Consider the following 19110-nt stretch of genomic DNA (forward strand, 5'->3'; position numbering starts at 1 on the left):
TAGTTTCATTATGATGTGAATGTTCCTGATTCAAACAAAATTATTTTTCATAGAAGATACATGCGGTCGTACAATTAATAAAAAATAATATCATTATAGTCCAAAAACACACCGTTGTTGGTAGAATGAATCTTAGCAAGAATGCCATTTAGGTTTGGAGCTAAAAACAAATTAGGTCTTATTTAAAAGAGCTTTCTTAAGCTTAGTATAAATGCTAATGCAAATATTTTAGTGAGTTTGTGAATAGTTTATAATCTACCGATAAATTGTAACGAAAAAATAATCTACTTATAAATTATTTGAACTTATTTTCTAAGTTATTTGAATATGAATAAACTCTTATACATATCAATAAGCTATCTTGAGTTTGTCCTAATAAGCTTCACTACTTATTTAAGCAACTAACAACGTTTCTACAATCTACTAACACATGTTGACTCAGTTAGTAATGATAAAACACTTCTTATCATAAAGTTATGTATTTGATTCTAGATACCGATATGAGAATTGTGTTGATGAACGATGGTCTCGGAAACATACCCTTATCCGTGGTAGTAATCAGAGCCGAACTCACCCAAACTTTTTAATTTTTATTACCAAAAAAAAGTTCTATACAGGAGGAATTATTTTTCTAATCACAGAAAAAATTTGTTTAAGCATTTGAACTCATACTCACGCATTAGCTAAGAACATTTTTCTATGTATTGTTAAACGACGCCGACTTGAGCTCTTGTTTTCCGTAAACCTAAATCCCAGCTTCGCAGCTTACACTCCCTCTCTCACTGTCACCAACCCACTCCGATCGCCACCTCTTCTCAGCTCAGATCGCCGCCGTCAACTCACCGGCGACACCGAGGCATGAATGAATGAATGACATCTTCATCTTCAACCAATCACAGTCACAGTGCTCATCACCATGCTCTCTCGCTTAATCCCCAAACCCTCTCATCTCCGTCGCTTCTTCACTCTTCCATCCAAACAACCCCATTTCGCAAACTCACCCATCAACCCCTTCTTCACAATCGTCCCTAAACCCTTCTCTTCCCGCAGCAACAACAACAACAGTGGAAATGGCAATGGAAATGGAAGGGGTCCGTTTACTTCGGGAACGTGGGGGACATTGGGTGATGAGAACGAGGAGAAGTTCGACGCATTCTTCACCGAAGATAGCGGAAGCCTCCCCGGATTGAACGAAGCGGAAGGAGGTACTGGGGAAGGTATTGGGGATAGTACAGTTGCAGAGAAGGAGGAACCTTGGTGGTTGCAAGAGAAGGGTCTTGATGATAAAGATGAGGTTGATATATTTAAAGGGATTGACAAAGAAACTGAAGGCGGCGGCAATGTTGGTTTTGGTGATTCTGGTGGTGATCAAATTGGAGTGGGAGCAGAATCTGAGAATTTCCAACCTTGGAGCTTGAAGGAGGAGGAGGAGGGAGAGGTTGATGTGTTTAAGTTCCCGGAGGATGTCGGCCCGGTGGAGGAGTTCGGTGCCGTGGATAGAACAAAAGAGGAGGCTGAGAAGCTTGAGAAGGAAGAGCAAGCTCTCACTGCCATTGTCAAAGGTTTTGATCCACTTTTTATTTTCTGTCAATGGCAAAACAGTTCTCATGATTTTTTTTATATTGAAGCAGTGTTTTGTAGCTTTCAATTGGCCATGATTCTGATTAATAGTTAAGCAATGAGGCATCGTAAATCACATATTTTGAATGTGGAAGTTGTAATAGGTGTTATGATTACATCACATGAAACTGAGTTATTACGAAATACGTCTTTATTTGCTGTTCTCAACGGTCACGAGTACACCCAGGATAATGTTGAAGTTAGTTATTTATATGGCAAAAATTTGTGACTTCATATTGTACATTGTAACAGTAGTTATTTTTGTTTATTTTGAGTTTATTCATATATGATATACCAATGTTGTAATGTCTCTTAACTACTGTAATTACAGGACCAAAACATGCTTTCGGTGATTTGATTGCTGCTTCTGGTATCACGGATGAAATGCTTGACAGTTTGATTGCCTTGAAAGATTTTGAAGGGATTGAGGGGTTGCCCCCACTTAGTGTAATAGAAGATATGCGCTATGAGAAGAATACTAGTAAATCCACTAGAGCTGAAATTGAGCGTCTAAAGCAAGAGGAAGCGGCAAAAGCTAGAGTGAGACAAGTAGATGAAAAAGGACGCGCTTATGGAACGGGAAGAAGAAAATGCAGCATAGCCCGTGTCTGGGTTCAACCTGGATGTGGTAAATTTGTAGTGAACGAGAAAGAATTCGATGTCTATTTCCCCATGCTCGAGCATCGTGCCACTCTTCTTCGACCTTTCTCTGAGACAAAGACATTGGGGCTCTGGGATGTCACTTGTACTGTGAAAGGAGGTGGTGTTTCAGGTAAATTGAAGGACGTCTAGTTTGTCTTTTATTTGAATTCCCATGATGCACCAGTTTCTTTCATTATATGATAATCTTTATTCATTTTACTGAAGATGCCTACTTGTGTCCTATGATTTTGTCAGCTTGTAATTGCTAATTAGAGTTTTTGTTTAGAGTTTGCGGACATCCTTCTGAGTCATTGCCATACCTTTTTAAATTTCGAACAACTGTAAAAAGAATCCTATATGTTTGTTAAAATGATTGCATAGAGAGTGAAGTTGGGACTTGGAAGCATAGAATTAGTGAGAATAAGAAGTACCATGAGTGGTGTGGTGTCTTTTGCTCTAATGAAGGAGATAAAGCAGAGAGAGGGAGAGTTGTGTTAGTTTTAGAGGCTGCGGGCAGGGGTAAGGGGCAGAGGTGGGTTACTGGTCATTATTCATCTAGATGGTTTAAGTTAAACATGCGCTCTGTTTTTATTGCTTTGAAAACTTGGTTTGGAAATAATGATCTTAACACATCTCTGAGCCCTTTCTTAGTTTGAAATTTTTTAAGCAGTGTTTTCAAGAAATAATCAAGCCTGCATTGTTTGTCGTACTGGAATTGGCCTTTGCTGAGCTTTATTTAATTTTGATCAAGAATAACATGTGTGCCAATGCAAAATATACAGGAAAAATTGATGAACTGGATTTATCTCTTTTGTATGCTCTACATCCTTTGCATCAAAAGCAGTCAACTCTAGAATCTTGATATGTTTTCATTTCCTTTTGCCATTTTCTTTTTGTGGTTTTATTTAGGGCAAAATATGTTCTGCCTCTTAAATTTTAGCCCTTTAGTTAATCACTGCCAAAACTTTTAATTTTGCGCTGGTGATATTCAAACATGGCTCGAATTGTGATTCATTCTCCCTTCCTATTTTCTAAATCAATGAAACTTGTTTCGTGACAACAGGGCAAGTAGGAGCCATACGATTGGGGATTAGCAAGGCTTTGCAAAACTGGGAACCAGATTTGCGACCTCCACTTAGAAACGGTATATAGCCCTTTTGCCTTTTTTGTATCTGTTGATTTGTTTTGCTACACTTTCTTTCCCCTCCATGTTGTGAAACTCTTGATTTATCATTGCTCATGTCAGCCTCCCCAAGTTGGGATTCATGCTAGTTAGTCTTTTACTTGTGTGGCTGGGTTGTTATGTGTTGTGCTATAATGATTTACTAATCTAGTTTTTGTTGAATCTTTCCCAGCTGGTTTCCTGACAAGGGACTCACGAGTGGTAGAAAGGAAAAAGCCAGGTAAGGCCAAAGCAAGAAAGAGTTTCCAATGGGTCAAGCGTTAATACCAGGAGCACCCTTTCTCTTCATGGCGGTTTTTTGAATGGATTATTGGCACTCCTCAATAACCTCTTGAAATTAGTTGATCATGTACTGCATCATCTCGTTTGATGTGATCAACGTTCAAAATTTCAATGACTCTAATTGTAGAAAATTTTGTTCACATGGGACTTTTATACGTTTCGATTCATTCAGTTTTTGCAGAGTGCTACTGGTTGCTAATTTTTTTTAACCTTACTGCATGATGAATGTTATATTATGAAAATTTGGTTAGTCATTGTAGGGATATATGTATCGAGAAGTATTTTACATATCTGTTCCTTAATGATGTGTACTTATTATTCGTTTTTGGGTTAGTTGTGTTTCTGTTTAAAAGTGGGAATAAATCATTTTTTACCTGTTAAGCTAAAGTAAGAGTGTGCCAAGAGCCTTTTTGTTGACGGATCCTGCGAATATGATATCTGATGTAAGGTGATGTTCAAGTTCTAAATTTGGCGTTGGCTCGTTAAACTAATACTGTTTGTTATAATGGGTGGTGATTCGTGGGGGAGGGAGGATAATAATATCCGGTGGTGGTGGTGGTTGATGCGGAGTCGAGAAGGTTGAGGGAAGGGTGATAGAGAGGAGGTGGTGGAAGAAATGAGTGAGGTCCTATATAATATCATAGGTTTGAGTCAAACTTTAAAAAATAATATTGTTTATTAAAAAAAGTTTTAACTGGATGGACTTATGATAGCCAGTCAAATTTAAGATTGAGATTGGGATGTGCTAATCGCGGCATGATGTCTCTTGTGTGGGTGGGTAGGGTTTGGCTTCACGCCAATTTTCTGCTACTATGTCCTTTTCAGCATGGTTGCGGGCAATGCCTCGAAGAGAGTGGCGAACATGTTGGTTCATGCTTGGTTTGTTTGGCAATGAAGATGTGTGCTCATTTTTTACATCAAGCTAAAGTCATGACAACTCATTCTTCATCGTCTAGGAAGTACGATGTTGGTCATGGTTCGTGATGGTGTTGTGTTCGTTGACTCCTCGTTGGGTGTTGTGGGAGGTGCCGAGTGATGGATGAGTGGCTCTTAATCCATGGGTTGTCGTTTGGTATTCTTGAGTGTGTTGGATTTGGCGGTGTGGTTCGTAATGTGATGGGTGCTTGGATCTTTGGGTACACGAGTTTCATTTGAGAGTATGAGATTCTGATAGCGAAACTTTTGGTGGTCCTTATGAGTTGCAGGTTTGTTGGTAGTGTGGTTTTCGTCATATCATTGTGTTCTTGGCTATGTCTCCTCAGTGACAGGTACCAAGGTTTCATTGATATTCTACTAGACTCAGTTGGATTTGCAACCTCCGTAAGCAGTAGTGGCAAGTGGTGTTGAAGCACATTTTTCGTGATGGGAATGCGGTGGCTAATTTCTTAGGGAATGATGAAGCGAGGAACTCATCGTCTTTGATGGTGTTTGCTAGTCCTCATATTGGTGTTGTATATGCGTTGGTGGATGACTACTGAGGCACCTATTTTTCTAAGGCGTTATCTAGTCTTCGTGCCTTCTCTTTTATCTTTCTTTTAGTATCTCTGTACTAAAAAAATCCGGTTTTTCATATTTTACACTTATGCGACTTAATCTATTGTTGCCAAATAATCAAAACATATATCCCTTTATTAGTTATTTTGGGAGAATATAATATTTTTAGAATTATTCTTCTATAATATTTATTTTGTGACTATCCAACAATGTGTTTATTTTGACGTTACCATTCATCAGCACACATTTACATATACGAAAAGTAGAGAAACACGATTATTAAGGGACATTTGCTTCATTCCAATGCGAAGAAAAAAAAGAGTAATGATTCGTTCACACTTCACTTTATCTTCTATCTTATTTTTACTTTTTTTTTTTTCTTCTGGTCTCTCTACGCATTTCTTATCATATCATTAATTTATCTCCCTTTTCTTCCTATTTTTTTTAAAGTGGAGGTGAAAATGGAAATGTTGGATCTTTGCCCAAGATCTAAGGGGAAGTAGGATAATTTGGGGTCAGGTGTAAATGATTTTTTAACCTGAAGTTATGTAATAGAGAAATTTTATTTAAGAAAAATAAATAAAAGACATAATTTCATTTTAGTTTTCTTTGTTAAACCGTTGAAGGAAGCAGCAAAACCCTGATCCTTCATTGCAAAAACAAGGACGAGTAAGAAGAGTTCACTACCCTACTTGACGGCGCGTGCTGAAATCGAACCAGCAGCATCAACAATGGAGGAAGTTTGCGAAGGCAAGGACTTCGCATTCCCAAAGCAAGAAGACACCATTCTCGAATTCTGGACCCGAATCGATGCCTTCAAAACCCAGCTCTCCCTCACCAAGGACATGCCGGAGTACATCTTCTACGACGGCCCACCCTTCGCCACCGGCCTCCCTCACTACGGCCACATCCTCGCCGGCACAATCAAAGACATCGTCACCCGCTACCAGTCCATGACCGGCCACCACGTCACGCGCCGCTTCGGCTGGGACTGCCACGGCCTCCCCGTCGAGAACGAGATCGACAAGAAGCTCGGAATCAAGAAGCGTGAGGATGTGCTCAAATTAGGGATCGGTAATTACAACGAGGAGTGCCGCAGCATCGTCACGCGATACGTTTCTGAGTGGGAGGCTGTTATCACGCGCACTGGTCGATGGATCGATTTCAAGAATGATTACAAGACCATGGACCTTAACTTCATGGAGTCTGTTTGGTGGGTCTTTGCTCAGCTCTATGCCAAAAACCTTGTCTATAAAGGTTTCAAGGTAACACTCACTGTGATTCATTCATTCATTTCTGTTATTTGGAACTAGATTAAGCTGCATTTTGCTGTGGATTTTGTTGTAGGTCATGCCTTATAGCACCGGCTGCAAAACCCCGCTCTCGAATTTCGAGGCTGGTCAGAATTACAAGGTCAGCATAATTGCCATTTCTTTAGTTCCAATTACTGTGTGGTTTGATTTTGATGTGAGTTCCATAAAAAATTGTTATGTTGAGAGTGCTATGTTGTTAATACGCTTTGTTGTGTTGTGTTGTGACCACAATGCTTTAGTTTGTATCCTACTGATTAAGAATTTCATTGTGGTGGTGATTTTAATGTTTTTGTTGCGATTATATGCATGCATGCCTAAAGTTCTACATTGGTGCAGGACGTGTCTGATCCTGAAGTGTATATGACGTTTCCAGTTGTGGGTGATCCAGATGGTGCATCTTTTGTAGCTTGGACAACCACTCCATGGACACTTCCTAGTAATCTTGCTCTCTGTGTCAATGCTAATTTTACCTATTTGAAGGTCAGTTAACTTAAGTTGCAGTAACACACATACAAACTTCTATTTTTTTCCCCCTTTTTTCTTTTTTCCATGTCTACTTGTCGGAAGAAATCTAATTTTTGAAGCCAATGAAATCAGGTGCGGAATAAGTATTCTGGTAAAGTTTATGTAGTTGCTGAATCGCGGCTGTCTGTTCTCCATAACCCTAAACCCAAAGAGGCTGTTGCGAATAATTCAGTTGACGCCCCTAAAAGTAAAAATGCAAAGGTCAAGGGATCTGCAGGTGGAAAGGCAGACAATGTGTTGGATTCTTTTGAAGTGTTGGAGAAATTCTCAGGGGCTACATTAGTGGGGAAGAAGTGAGCAGTTCTTCCCTCTTCGAACTTCATATTTTACATTAGTTTTACTCTATAAACAAATCACTTTATATTTTCTGTTATGGAATTCATCTAATGACATTTTGCATATGGGTTGTGTTGAGTATTGAAATTCGTGTGGTTTTATGTTCTGCAGGTACGAACCATTATTTGATTTCTTCAAAGAGTTATCGGATACGGCTTTTAGAGTTGTTTCCGACAATTACGTCACGGATGATAGTGGTACTGGAATTGTCCATTGTGCCCCTGCTTTTGGTGAAGACGATTTCCGTGTTTGCATTGAAAATCAAATTATTAGCAAGGTGTGTACTTCTAAGAATTCATAATTATTCATTGATTTGGTTTCATTTATTTCTCCTGAAAAGAAATGGCTTCAAGGTGTGTACTACTATGTTGGCCTGTAGGATAATGTAACTGTAGCTGTTGATGATGATGGCTGCTTTACTGACAAAATTACTGACTTTAGTGGGAGCTATATCAAACAGGCTGACAAGGATATCATTGAAGCAGTAAAGGTATGTTTCACATATATTCAAAGTTATTAGATTCTGTTTTGAAATTGCAATTATTTATGGTACTAATGACTTGAAAGATTAGTTAAGAGCCTCGTGTGACTAACTGAATATAATTTTTACTTGAAATAGTTCAGTCACTGAAATTATATGTAGAAATTTATGTTTGTTATTGAGAATATTGAGACAGAAATGCCACTTTTTGTTTAGTTTTGAGTAGGAGAGCAGAAAAATGAAGCAAAAGACAGGCTTGGACTATTAGTTGAGAGCACACCTGATGCAGAAAACAAAATAACAATAATTTATGCAATAAAACTCTCCCATAACACACTAAATAATAAAATATCTAAATTAGTGCATGAGCCGAGTCCATATGATAGAAGTTGATTATATGTCTTGCCTTTTTCATCTCTCCTTAGGCAAAGGGTAGGCTGGTTAAGTCTGGAGCTTTTACACATTCTTATCCATACTGTTGGAGATCTGATACCCCTCTCATCTACAGAGCTGTTCCAAGCTGGTAAGCATGTTTGACCAAGATCTTTACTTTGCTTGACAGATTTTTATAGCTGTAGGAATCAGTTCCAAAAATGGTACTTCGTTCTGTCCACAAGCCTGTTTTTTCTTTTAATTTGTCCTAAAAATGTCATGGTGCTTTGCTGTAGGTTTGTCAGAGTGGAGTTGTTGAAAGAGCAATTGTTGGAAAACAATAAGCAAACTTACTGGGTCCCTGATTTTGTCAAGGTACATAGTCTCTTGCTTCATCACAGTTTTTGTTTTCTGATTGTTTGTTTATGATTGATTACTGCTCTTCCTTTTTGCTTCAAGAGGAGGCCAATGTGTGAATTAAGGAATTGGGTGGCGTTTGTTGCGGTTATAATATAAAATGAATTAATTGTTTTTATTAGAAATTTATCAATGTATTTTCTTTGTAGAATATGTGCAATATTATTAACTAGAAGCCATCTTGTCAGTAAGATACGTGCTGTGATTAACTTAAATACTTATTAAATGAAAAATGTTGTTATGGAGCAAGTAGAAGAATACAGTATTGAGGAAAACATACCATACTGTTAACAGAAACTAAGGGAAAATAGACAGCCTAAGAAGTGTGAAATATATTGAAATAGTGTTCGGTTCTAGAAACTGCCATGGAACATCCAGGCACAAAATGCCTAAGAGTGGTAATAAATACAACCATATTCAATTAGTGAAAAAATGGCATTGTTAGCGAACGTTGAATTAGATGTAATCTATGGTCTTTCTAATTTTTTTGTAATTTCTAATATTTTAAATTTTTGCAGGATAAGAGGTTTCACAATTGGTTGGAAAATGCTAGAGATTGGGCAATTAGTCGTAGTAGATTTTGGGGGACCCCTCTCCCTATATGGATTAGTGAGGATGAGAAAGAAATAGTAGTCATTGATTCTGTTGCAAAACTTGAAGAACTTTCAGGTGAAAAGGTTAGTATCATCTGCTTACCATTTTGAAATTGGATATTGTACATTCTTGTCATTCCTAGTTGGTTGTTTTGCATGAATCCTCGCACACAATTTAACTAGTGTATTCTGTTTAACTTATTTCTGTATCGTTTGGTAACACGCAAGGATATGATTTTTGTATCTTCTTATTCCAAGTTCCTAAAGTTATAATATTTTCTTTGCAGTGCTACAGAATTGGTAATTAGGTGGGATATTAGAAGTTCTGAGTGAATACCAATAGATGGATTGGATATGTTCTTACTCCATGTAGCTTGCTTCCATATTGCTTGCTTAATTTCACTTAGTTGTTTCATTGAAATATTTTACCAATACTACACAACCATTTAGAGAATATAAATACTAATTTGGGTTGTTTATGTCTCCTCTCTGTATATGTTATATTTTTTTTTTTGACTAAGTGAACCATGAACTTCACGCTTAATGGTGTAAATACTGATAAACATTAACTAGGTAAACCATTTTTACCCCCGAGAGCTCCAGGTGTCTAATTCTTTACACTTTTCTTGATTTTCTATTGACTGACTAAATGCTTCATAACTCTTCTGTCTGAGTTCTGGCCAGTTAAAAAATAAAAAATAATTTGTATGCTGTGAGTTGTGACTAGGATAAATTTTCAATTTTGTGACTTTTTGCCTGTTAATTGGCTTATAATTTTTCCCCAGGAATTAATAGAAATAACTGGAAAATGATAAGAATCGTGTATTAGACTATGGGCAGCTTATCATATGGTTGTGTAGTTTGGAAGCTTCAACTAAAAGCTTAATTTGTTTTCTTCCATCATGCATTATAAACTTGGAATAGTCATACAATGTCTATTCCAAACTATTATAGGGGTTTTGTTTCCAAAATGAATGCAATATTTGTTTTCTTACTTCTTCTAGATACTTTTTCCAAATTACAAGTATAACTTATCCTATTGTAATGGTTTCTACAGGTGTCTGACCTTCATCGGCACAACATTGATCATATTACAATTCAAAGTGAAAGTGGCCGTGTGCTTCGACGTGTTGATGATGTAAAAATGCCAATTCATAGTTTTTCAGCAATGTCAATATTAATTTATTGGAAAATCATATTTATAATTTAGTTATAGAATAGAAAACAAGGATAATATGCCAAGAATAATTACCACTTCTGATGGATAATAATATTTATAAATACTGTTTATATAGAAAACATAATTGACTCTCAAAATCATGACAAAACTATTCCTCAGTTTATAGCATAATTCACAAATGGTGAAGACTTGAAACATGTCATATCGCCATTTTTTTTTAAGATTGAAAAATATGATAGAAGAATTTTGTCATGGCTCAATTATTTCATCTTTCAGGTGTTTGACTGCTGGTTTGAGAGTGGATCCATGCCTTATGCATATATCCATTATCCTTTCGAAAACGTTGAGCTGTTTGAGAAGAATTTTCCTGGTCATTTTGTTGCTGAAGGGCTGGATCAAACCCGTGGTTGGTCAGTTTCTATATTTTACATGTCTGGTTTGTCATAGAGTGGCCTTTTAACCACTCGCTGTGAATTAGTTTTGCTTTGAAATGTCATCTGTCCTTTTCATTTTGGTAAAATCCTTTGAATTTCTTTTCTTTTGGGTTCTATTTCTGGTTCAAAATAAAACCAGGGAAGGAGTCTATTTCGGGTTCAAACATAATTTTGGGTTCCTTTTGAATTTCTTTTCTTTTGGGTTCTCTTCTGTTACCTAGTGAGTGACCACTATGCTTCTAATTGCTTGATTGTTGTGGTATTTTAATTTCCTCATGATGTTATAACTTCAATTGTTTTATCTTCTATCCTGTTAGGATATTGCCAAGTGATATTTTATGTTTTAGATTTTGTGACAATGATGATGTTCCTGATCTCAACCTCCTCTTAAAACACTGTTACGAATTTTATACTTTTGCTTTTCTATTTTTTAGGTTTTATACCCTAATGGTGCTGTCTACAGCATTGTTTGGTAAGCCTGCCTTTAGGAATCTAATTTGCAATGGGCTTGTCCTGGCTGAAGATGGGAAGAAGATGAGTAAAAGCCTGAAAAATTATCCTTCGCCAATGGACGTTATTAATGACTATGGAGCGGTAGAAGCTTTTCACAATACTTTATTTTTCATTTTTATATAATTTTCTTAGTTGGATGCGGCATGTAACATCAAGATGCATGTTTTGCTTGCGTTTTTAATAACATCTACGACTTCAATGTAATTTGTGTTACATTACGGAAGCACAATTGTGATGTTATTTTCTGTTGGATAGGATGCCCTGCGATTGTACCTTATCAACTCTCCGGTTGTGCGTGCTGAGCCACTTCGTTTCAAGAGAGAAGGAGTTTATGGTGTTGTGAGTATCAGCCATCTGTGTTCAATTTTCATTATCTCATGTCTTTAAAATTGAATTAATTTCAGCTATACTAAATGCACTTTATTACTGATCAACTGGTACTTCCATGTTGTTGTGGTGATCTTATCTAGGTTAGGGATGTTTTCCTTCCCTGGTATAATGCATATAGGTTCCTTGTTCAAAATGCAAAGAGGCTTGAAGTTGAGGGTCTTGCACCATTTGTCCCCTTTGATCAGGCCACACTTCAGAAGTCATCAAATGTTCTTGATCAGTGGATCAACTCTGCTACACAAAGCCTTGTTCATTTTGTCCGACAAGAAATGGATGGTTACCGCCTTTACACGGTGAGTGATGGTTCTACTGGTCCTTATTTTTGGGATTGAAGATGATTTTCTTAGAGGGAAAGTACAACTCAGTGGAAGATAAGACATTTCGACGAAAAATGTCGAGATAGAACAAGGAATATGAAAGATCAAAACTCCAGCAAGGCTGCACAGTCTTGCATATTAGACATAGAAACTCCCGTATGTAACATCCTTGAGCAGAACACAAGAGAAACCATAGCATAAACGTTATCCTGTAAGATTACATATTAAAAGACAATGGACAACCTGAATGATGATAACATTCTGCTGCAACCAGATGTACCATGCTGATACTAAATTATAGTTCTGTTATTGGGCCACCGAGAGCTTGATACCACTAAAATTTCCAAAGTAAAAGGACATCCAGTTCTCTTCTAGAACCCCGAAAGATTATATGACATGAAAGTAGCTATCTTACATCAAAATGGCTACGTGGATCAAAAGTCAAAATAATGCTACACTATTATTGTAAATCATGTCTAAAGACAAAGCATTTGTATCTAAATCCCTAATGGTTTGGGATACTGTTTCAAACTTATTTACTTCTAAAAGGAATCAATCTGCAGTTGCCATGATTAAAACCGTTGCTATATGAGAGATTTACAGCCACAGTTTGTTACATTCTACTACCATTATTTAGCAGATGCATGTGGTCATTATTGTGTCATATTTAAAGTATTTTCTAAAATGTTTTCATTATTAAAAAAATTGTTGTAGGTGGTTCCTTATCTTCTGAAGTTTCTTGATAACCTTACAAATATATATGTACGGTTCAACCGTAAGAGACTTAAAGGTCGTACTGGAGAAGAAGACTGCAGGACAGCACTCTCAACTCTTTACAATGTATGTTTATGATATATTTATATACTAGTTTGTGTATGCCATGATACAACATGACCTTTTTAGGTCTATTAATGGTCTTGAAAGTGATGGCACCCTGCATGAGAACAGTGTTGGACTTAAAATTCAAATTCTTTCAGGTGCTTTTGTTATCATGTAAAGTGATGGCTCCTTTTACACCTTTTTTCACTGAGGCACTCTATCAAAATATGCGAAAGGCTTGTATTGGATCTGAGGAGAGCATACACTATTGCAGTTTTCCTAAGGAAGAAGGCAAGGTAAATATCTTATCATTTAATTTAATATATTCTGAGTCCTGTAGCCGGTAGTGATAAATAATTGGAAAAAAAACTAATATATAGTAGTCTTTACTCTTTAGTATGCTTACTGCTTAGCAACCTATTTTTTGGTACAACGTAATTGTATAATGTGTCATGTATATGCATTTTGCGAACTTATTCTTGCTTTTAGTATCCAAATAGAAATACAGAATTCAGTTGGTTCATTTGTGTTTGTAGTGGTATGATTCTTGCATTGTTCATGATTTGGTTAACCTTTGGATCTGTGTATTTTGTCTTAGTGACAACCCTTTGGATAGATATAGTTGGTTGGATCAGTGCAATTATATTTTTCTCTAGCACATTCTTTTTTAAAAATATATCGTATAGAGAGTTGAAAGCAAACTTTCAGGACATATTCTGCAATATGCTTTCTTCTTTCTCCACCTTTCCCACTCCAGAAAGCTTGATTGCATTTTGTAGTGGAAATACTGTGATTGAGATTCTTGCAGCTTAATATGATCTCAGGTTCAAGCTTTAGTTATGTTTGAGATATATTGCTTCCACCTAATATACTCTCCTTCTGTTTGGCTCCATGATTTTATCAGAGGGGGGAACGAATTGAGCAAAGTGTTTCAAGGATGATGACAATAATTGATCTTGCCCGAAACATTCGTGAGCGTCATAACAAGCCTCTTAAGACTCCACTCAGGTAGATTAATATGCAAGGATGCACAAATTTAAATTTTTTTGTGGACTCATATTTTGGGTTTCATATAATAAATTCATTCATATCTTCTTGCTACTGTAGGGAAATGGTGATAGTGCATCCTGATGCAGACTTTCTTGATGATATAAATGGAAAGTTGAGGGAGGTACTTGCATGATGTCTCTGTTTTACCCTCTGTTTTTAGCATTTATTCAACAATTTTTGTTGTCATTGAATTCATATGATAATAGTTTTCTCCTGATGCTTATAGTCTGTCATCCTGTTTCCTGTACATTATATAAAGTCTCTAAGAGGTCTAACTAAACGTCGTCTTTTTTCTTTGTGATGATGATATTATTTATGCGTGTTTTCTAAAAACACACAGAAACCTTTCTACATTTTTTGACGTTTTATTAAGTTTCTTTAAGTTTCTATCATTTTGATGTTTCAAATCAAAATTTTGCTTGTTGCACACCCCAAATGGGATGGCACAATGCAAGCTTCCTTATATCATTTTTCTATTGATGTTATTGTGATGCTTGTATATGATCTTTGCTATTAATTATCATATTCAGCCATCTTTCATGTTAATGATTAGTGTGATTATTGCTTTTCCCCCTTGTTCTGTCGTTGCTGTCTGTATTGATGGTTGTGTTCTCTTCCTGTTTGCATGTATCTCTTATGTCCTCTCTTCAATAATTTACTTATAAAAATGGACGTGTCGTTGGGTCCTCATTTTTTTTGGTTTTTACTCAATCTAATTGTGCTCTGATATCTATGATTCTATTTGCATTGCAGTATGTGCTGGAGGAACTCAATATACGATCCCTAGTTCCATGTAATGATACTTTAAAATATGCATCTTTACGTGCTGAGCCTGACTTTAGGTATGGTTTTCATACAACTTCCTGGGAAGTTTGTCCTTTATACATGTCACAATGTCCTAACATTTTTTTTATCAGTGTTTTAGGTAAGCGACTAGGAAAATCTATGGGCATTGTTGCCAAAGAAATCAAAGCAATGTCACAGGAACAAATTTTGGCTTTTGAGAATGCTGGGGAAGTCACCATTGCAAATCACTGTTTGAAACTGTCTGATATTAAGGTGCTAATCTTGTGGAGATGATTACTGAGATTCTGTTTTCATTGAATACGGCCTATTTAAAATAGTTTGCATTTATGTTTACCAAAATTAAATAATTAAATAGTTTGTGGTTTTTGGTGTCCAGATAATGGAAGTCTTATTGAAGCTAATGAATATTATTGTGTTCTGAGGGATAGGAGTTTAAGATCAACGTATAGTCATCATCAAATGTATTTTCCTTCTATGAAATTTAAGTGGATGTTTTCTTGAGCTTTAAGTACCATGTTTTGTTTTCTTAGAAATGCCTTCAGTTAATCTTTCGAAACAGATATCATTGTAACAAAAATTCTTCTTCTTAGTTTTGAATTTTCTTGGCATTTACCTCAACTATTTTTTTTTCTAAAATATTTGTCTGTATAAACTATGTACATTGACACACAGATGTAGTTGAGTCTTGAATTGATAGGCACCTGAAACTGTAATCTCTGCAACCATCTATCATGTGGTTTTACCTCAAAATGTAGGCAGTAGACTAGTAAACTAGTGCCTCATGTTCTTTGTTTTTATTCAGGTTCTCCGTGATTTCAAACGACCTGATGGTTTAACTGAGAAGGAGGTTGATGCTGCTGGAGATGGTAAGAATTTAATGACTAGTGATGGCTCCTTTTACTGTTGTTCCAAAACAACTGATAGAAATTAGCTGATTGCAGCCTTGTAGTAATATTTCTATTATGAATTTATGACATTGAATTTTTCATCTTTGTTTTAGGTGATGTTTTAGTGATATTGGACTTGCGTTTCGATGAGTCATTGTTTGCAGCTGGTGCTGCTCGAGAGGTAAAATAATTGCCATGGAAGAATCCTAGCTATGCTTTATCACGCTCTTCCTCAAATCAATTTATTTATTTTGGATGGTTTTGTCGTCTACAGATTGTTAACAGAATTCAGAAGTTACGGAAGAAAGTTGCTCTTGAGCCAACTGATACAGTGGAGGTTTACTTTGAATCATTGGATGAAGATAAATCAATCTCTCAGAGAGTTTTGCACTCACAGGTAGAATTAAGATATAAACTGGCTTTATAGCTCTTCTTGTTTTTTAGTTGTGTAATAGCTGTGCTGTACAATTCTACAAGCCGAAAAGTAGGATGCAGATGCACTTAGCACATTTACCAATTACATGCATGTTTGGCCAACATCGATAAGGGATGGGAAACTATCTGGCATAAATGAAAATGGTGATGATCAGGATTAGAATTGGAGAGATTAGTGCATGGCAAGGAGAATTGTTGCTATTCTTTTTACAAAATTTTATTCTATCAATAAGTATGCATATTGAGTTGGTGAACAATTTAACCAAACAAAACTACTGGTGTACTATTAAATTATAATTGAACCCTTTGCAGATCTGTCTTATATCATGCTTTTATCATTTGATTGAGCAGGGGCCTGATATAAACATTATGGCATTGCTCTTACATTCATTATTATGCCCATGAGCTCATCCCAAATGGTGTTTCTCTTTTGGGTGTAAAATTGGGATCATTACAATATTTGAGTAGTCTTACTTCTGATTTTACTATGTGTATTATGTGCCATTTGTACTGGATATAGTTAGGACATATTTTATACACAACATACATAAATGATTCATATAGAAGGTTTTTTCTCTTTTAACAATGTTTGGGTTAATGATGTCGTTTTTCTCCGAAGTATTTTGCACTTACAAGTTTTGAACAAACTTATAAGCCACAACTTAACTGCCTTCAGTTGTCTCAAACACATAAATATCTTACCAAAAGTGAAGATGTGGATCTGTAGTATTCTACTGTGCTTGTTGTTTTCATGATGAATAGATAGACAATTGTGTTTAACATCATGATAAATAGATAAACACAATTAATTGAGCAAAAAAACCAAAAGAAACATATAGGGGAACTTACAAGTTACAAGCATGGGTGGCATCATCGTTTTGTGCTGGGTGCTATTGTAGATGTTTCTCATTAAGAACAATTTGCTAGGTCGTATCGGATGTATGCTCTTTGAAATTAAATCCCTTACTTATCTAAATTTTTTAATGTGGTTTTCTTTTATCATGTTTGTTTCAGGAGTCCTATATCAGAGACGCTATTGGTTCTCACTTGCTTTCAAACTCTCTGATGCCTAATTATGCAGTAAGTTATTTAATTTGGGCTATGGCTTATGCATTTTTTCCAAACCACTTAAAATGTCAAAAATTTACCTTATTGCTTGAATTTCAAACCACAAAAAATTAAAATGTCAAAAATTTATACTGAAAATATTTTAAAAATCTTAAGTTCGAAGAAATTTTTTTCCTCACTTTTCTATAAATGGATATATGGGCTTGAGCTAATAAGATGAATGAACGGAAAGTTTCTCAGCAGTTTTTAATTCTCTTTACTTTCTTTCCCTTTTTGTTGCCTTTGATTTTATATTTTTTCGCTTTTCCTTTACTGTGCTTCTTTTAGTTGGTTACGATCCTTGATAACTTTTATTGATCTACTATGAGGTTCCCCATTTTTCCTTGAGCAAAGTTGATTAAATGTGTTTATTATTAAAAATAACAGTAACATGATAGTTTGAAAATGATTAAAAGGAGCAGGGCAAATAAGTTTGTCTTGATTTTATCCTAATCTTCTTTGAACTTAATACCTGATAGGATTTCATGACGCCTGATTTAACGGATCCCAGCTGATGAGAAACGTTTTGATAGTTTAGCATTTTTCTGGCTTCCCCTTCCTGTGTTTTTTTAATCAACTCCATCTTAAAATTCTTTGAACAACTACAGGTTGTCATCGGTGAAGAGAGTTTCCACGGGATTTCCAATATGTCATTTAGTATCACATTGGCAAGACCTACATTGATGTTTAACCAAAATGCGATTCGTTCACTGTTTACAGGTTTGTTTTGTCAGTCGGTTAAGTTCATGTGCACTCCAAAACGAGCAGTTTTTTATTTTGTTTTTACTTCCTTTCTTTCATTTCGGCATCTGTTATCCTTGTTTGCTTCTGACTTACTGCTCTTCAATGGCTTCAGGTGAAGAAAAATTTACAGACAATTTACAAACTTACCTGCTATCTAGAGATCATTCAAATTTGAAATCTGAGTTTCAATCCGGAAACGGAAAGGTTTGACTGAATTATAATCTCCTGTCTTTGTTTGTTTTGGGTGAGAATGTGTTCATTCATAATTCGTCTCTTGATGTTGCAGAAATTTGTAGACTCAATTGAAGGACACCCTGCTGTTGAAGTGGTTCTCGGTGAGCATGTATTTCTCAGTGTAGGGGATTACTACCTTGCGACAAAATCTGACTAATTTGGTTCAAGGGAACCCTTTTTGATCCATGTATTTCTCGGTGAGCATGTATACTTTTTTGATATTTGCAGCAGGTCTGCCTAATTGTATTGAGTGGACAATTGAGGATCATTATTCTTTTTCTGTATAGAGAATCTCACGTCTTATTTAAAGATGATAAGTTTCTGAATGGAATTCTAGATGATATAAGGGCAAAATTTTGTAACTTATTGGTTTATTTCGACTTGTCCCGCCACTTCTTCTCGGTTCTTATCTTGATAGGATTATTTTGACTGGAAGAGGTGTCTGTCGTTCCATGCCGAATAGAACTGTTGTAAAGTGATGCTCTGCAGGGGAATCCAGAAATTTTAATCATCGAGAAAACTAAGTGTTGGTATTACATTCAATTTCATAATTAATTATGAAGTTATTCTCTTAATTGTTTTATTAAAAGCTAAATGTGCACCTTTTTTTAATCCAATTTTAGTGTAGCATAATTCTTACCTTTTTTCCAAAACGCAAGTTTGGTTGGTATAAGGTTTATTTAGTTTCATCCGTCTGAGCCTAATTTTATTGACCATTAAGTGCGTGATTAAGTTGGTGAGTGTTTGATTCAAGTTCTAATCCTGAGTATGTAGTACTGAAAATAATTCCGTGTGGAAGGTATTTGTGGTTTCAAGTTAAAAGGTAAAAAAGATTAATTTTTTAAGATTTTGGCTTGGAAGACTAATATATTTTTACTTTTCAAAAAGCTCGTCATTTTTGTCCCAAAAAATAGCTCGTCATATTTTAGGTGGTG

The 19110-nt window shown here is 35.9% G+C and overlaps 2 protein-coding genes across 2 annotated transcripts; both read left to right on the forward strand.

The window, feature by feature from the left end:
- Positions 1-699: 699 nt before the first annotated feature.
- LOC130747756 (30S ribosomal protein S9, mitochondrial) lies at positions 700-4053 on the forward strand. Its single transcript, XM_057600776.1, has 4 exons — positions 700-1562; positions 1952-2392; positions 3326-3406; positions 3618-4053. The coding sequence occupies exons 1-4, from the start codon at positions 917-919 to the stop codon at positions 3707-3709; spliced, it is 1260 nt and encodes a 419-aa protein (XP_057456759.1). The 5' UTR covers positions 700-916; the 3' UTR covers positions 3710-4053.
- Positions 4054-5835: 1782 nt separating this feature from the next.
- LOC130747757 (isoleucine--tRNA ligase, cytoplasmic) lies at positions 5836-18549 on the forward strand. Its single transcript, XM_057600777.1, has 27 exons — positions 5836-6486; positions 6569-6634; positions 6871-7014; positions 7132-7352; positions 7507-7672; positions 7775-7885; positions 8302-8399; positions 8545-8623; positions 9184-9342; positions 10316-10396; positions 10715-10848; positions 11307-11466; positions 11641-11724; positions 11856-12068; positions 12807-12932; positions 13070-13207; positions 13816-13919; positions 14019-14082; positions 14715-14803; positions 14879-15020; positions 15571-15634; positions 15769-15836; positions 15930-16052; positions 17105-17170; positions 17806-17917; positions 18054-18145; positions 18228-18549. The coding sequence occupies exons 1-27, from the start codon at positions 5953-5955 to the stop codon at positions 18330-18332; spliced, it is 3543 nt and encodes a 1180-aa protein (XP_057456760.1). The 5' UTR covers positions 5836-5952; the 3' UTR covers positions 18333-18549.
- The last annotated feature ends 561 nt before the right edge of the window (positions 18550-19110 follow it).

The sequence above is a fragment of the Lotus japonicus genome, chromosome 3 (assembly GCF_012489685.1).
Source record: "Lotus japonicus ecotype B-129 chromosome 3, LjGifu_v1.2".
NCBI classification, from domain to species: domain Eukaryota; kingdom Viridiplantae; phylum Streptophyta; class Magnoliopsida; order Fabales; family Fabaceae; genus Lotus; species Lotus japonicus.

Coding starts and splice junctions, on each gene's coding strand:
- LOC130747757 (XM_057600777.1), top strand. CDS start 5,953: ATGGAGGAAGTTTGCGAAGGCAAGGACTTCGCATTCCCAAAGCAAGAA. Junction 11,725..11,855: donor GAGAAGGAGTTTATGGTGTT/GTGAGTATCAGC, acceptor GATCTTATCTAG/GTTAGGGATGTTTTCCTTCC. Junction 18,146..18,227: donor TTCAATCCGGAAACGGAAAG/GTTTGACTGAAT, acceptor TTGATGTTGCAG/AAATTTGTAGACTCAATTGA.
- LOC130747756 (XM_057600776.1), top strand. CDS start 917: ATGCTCTCTCGCTTAATCCCCAAACCCTCTCATCTCCGTCGCTTCTTC. Junction 1,563..1,951: donor TCTCACTGCCATTGTCAAAG/GTTTTGATCCAC, acceptor CTGTAATTACAG/GACCAAAACATGCTTTCGGT. Junction 3,407..3,617: donor GCGACCTCCACTTAGAAACG/GTATATAGCCCT, acceptor AATCTTTCCCAG/CTGGTTTCCTGACAAGGGAC.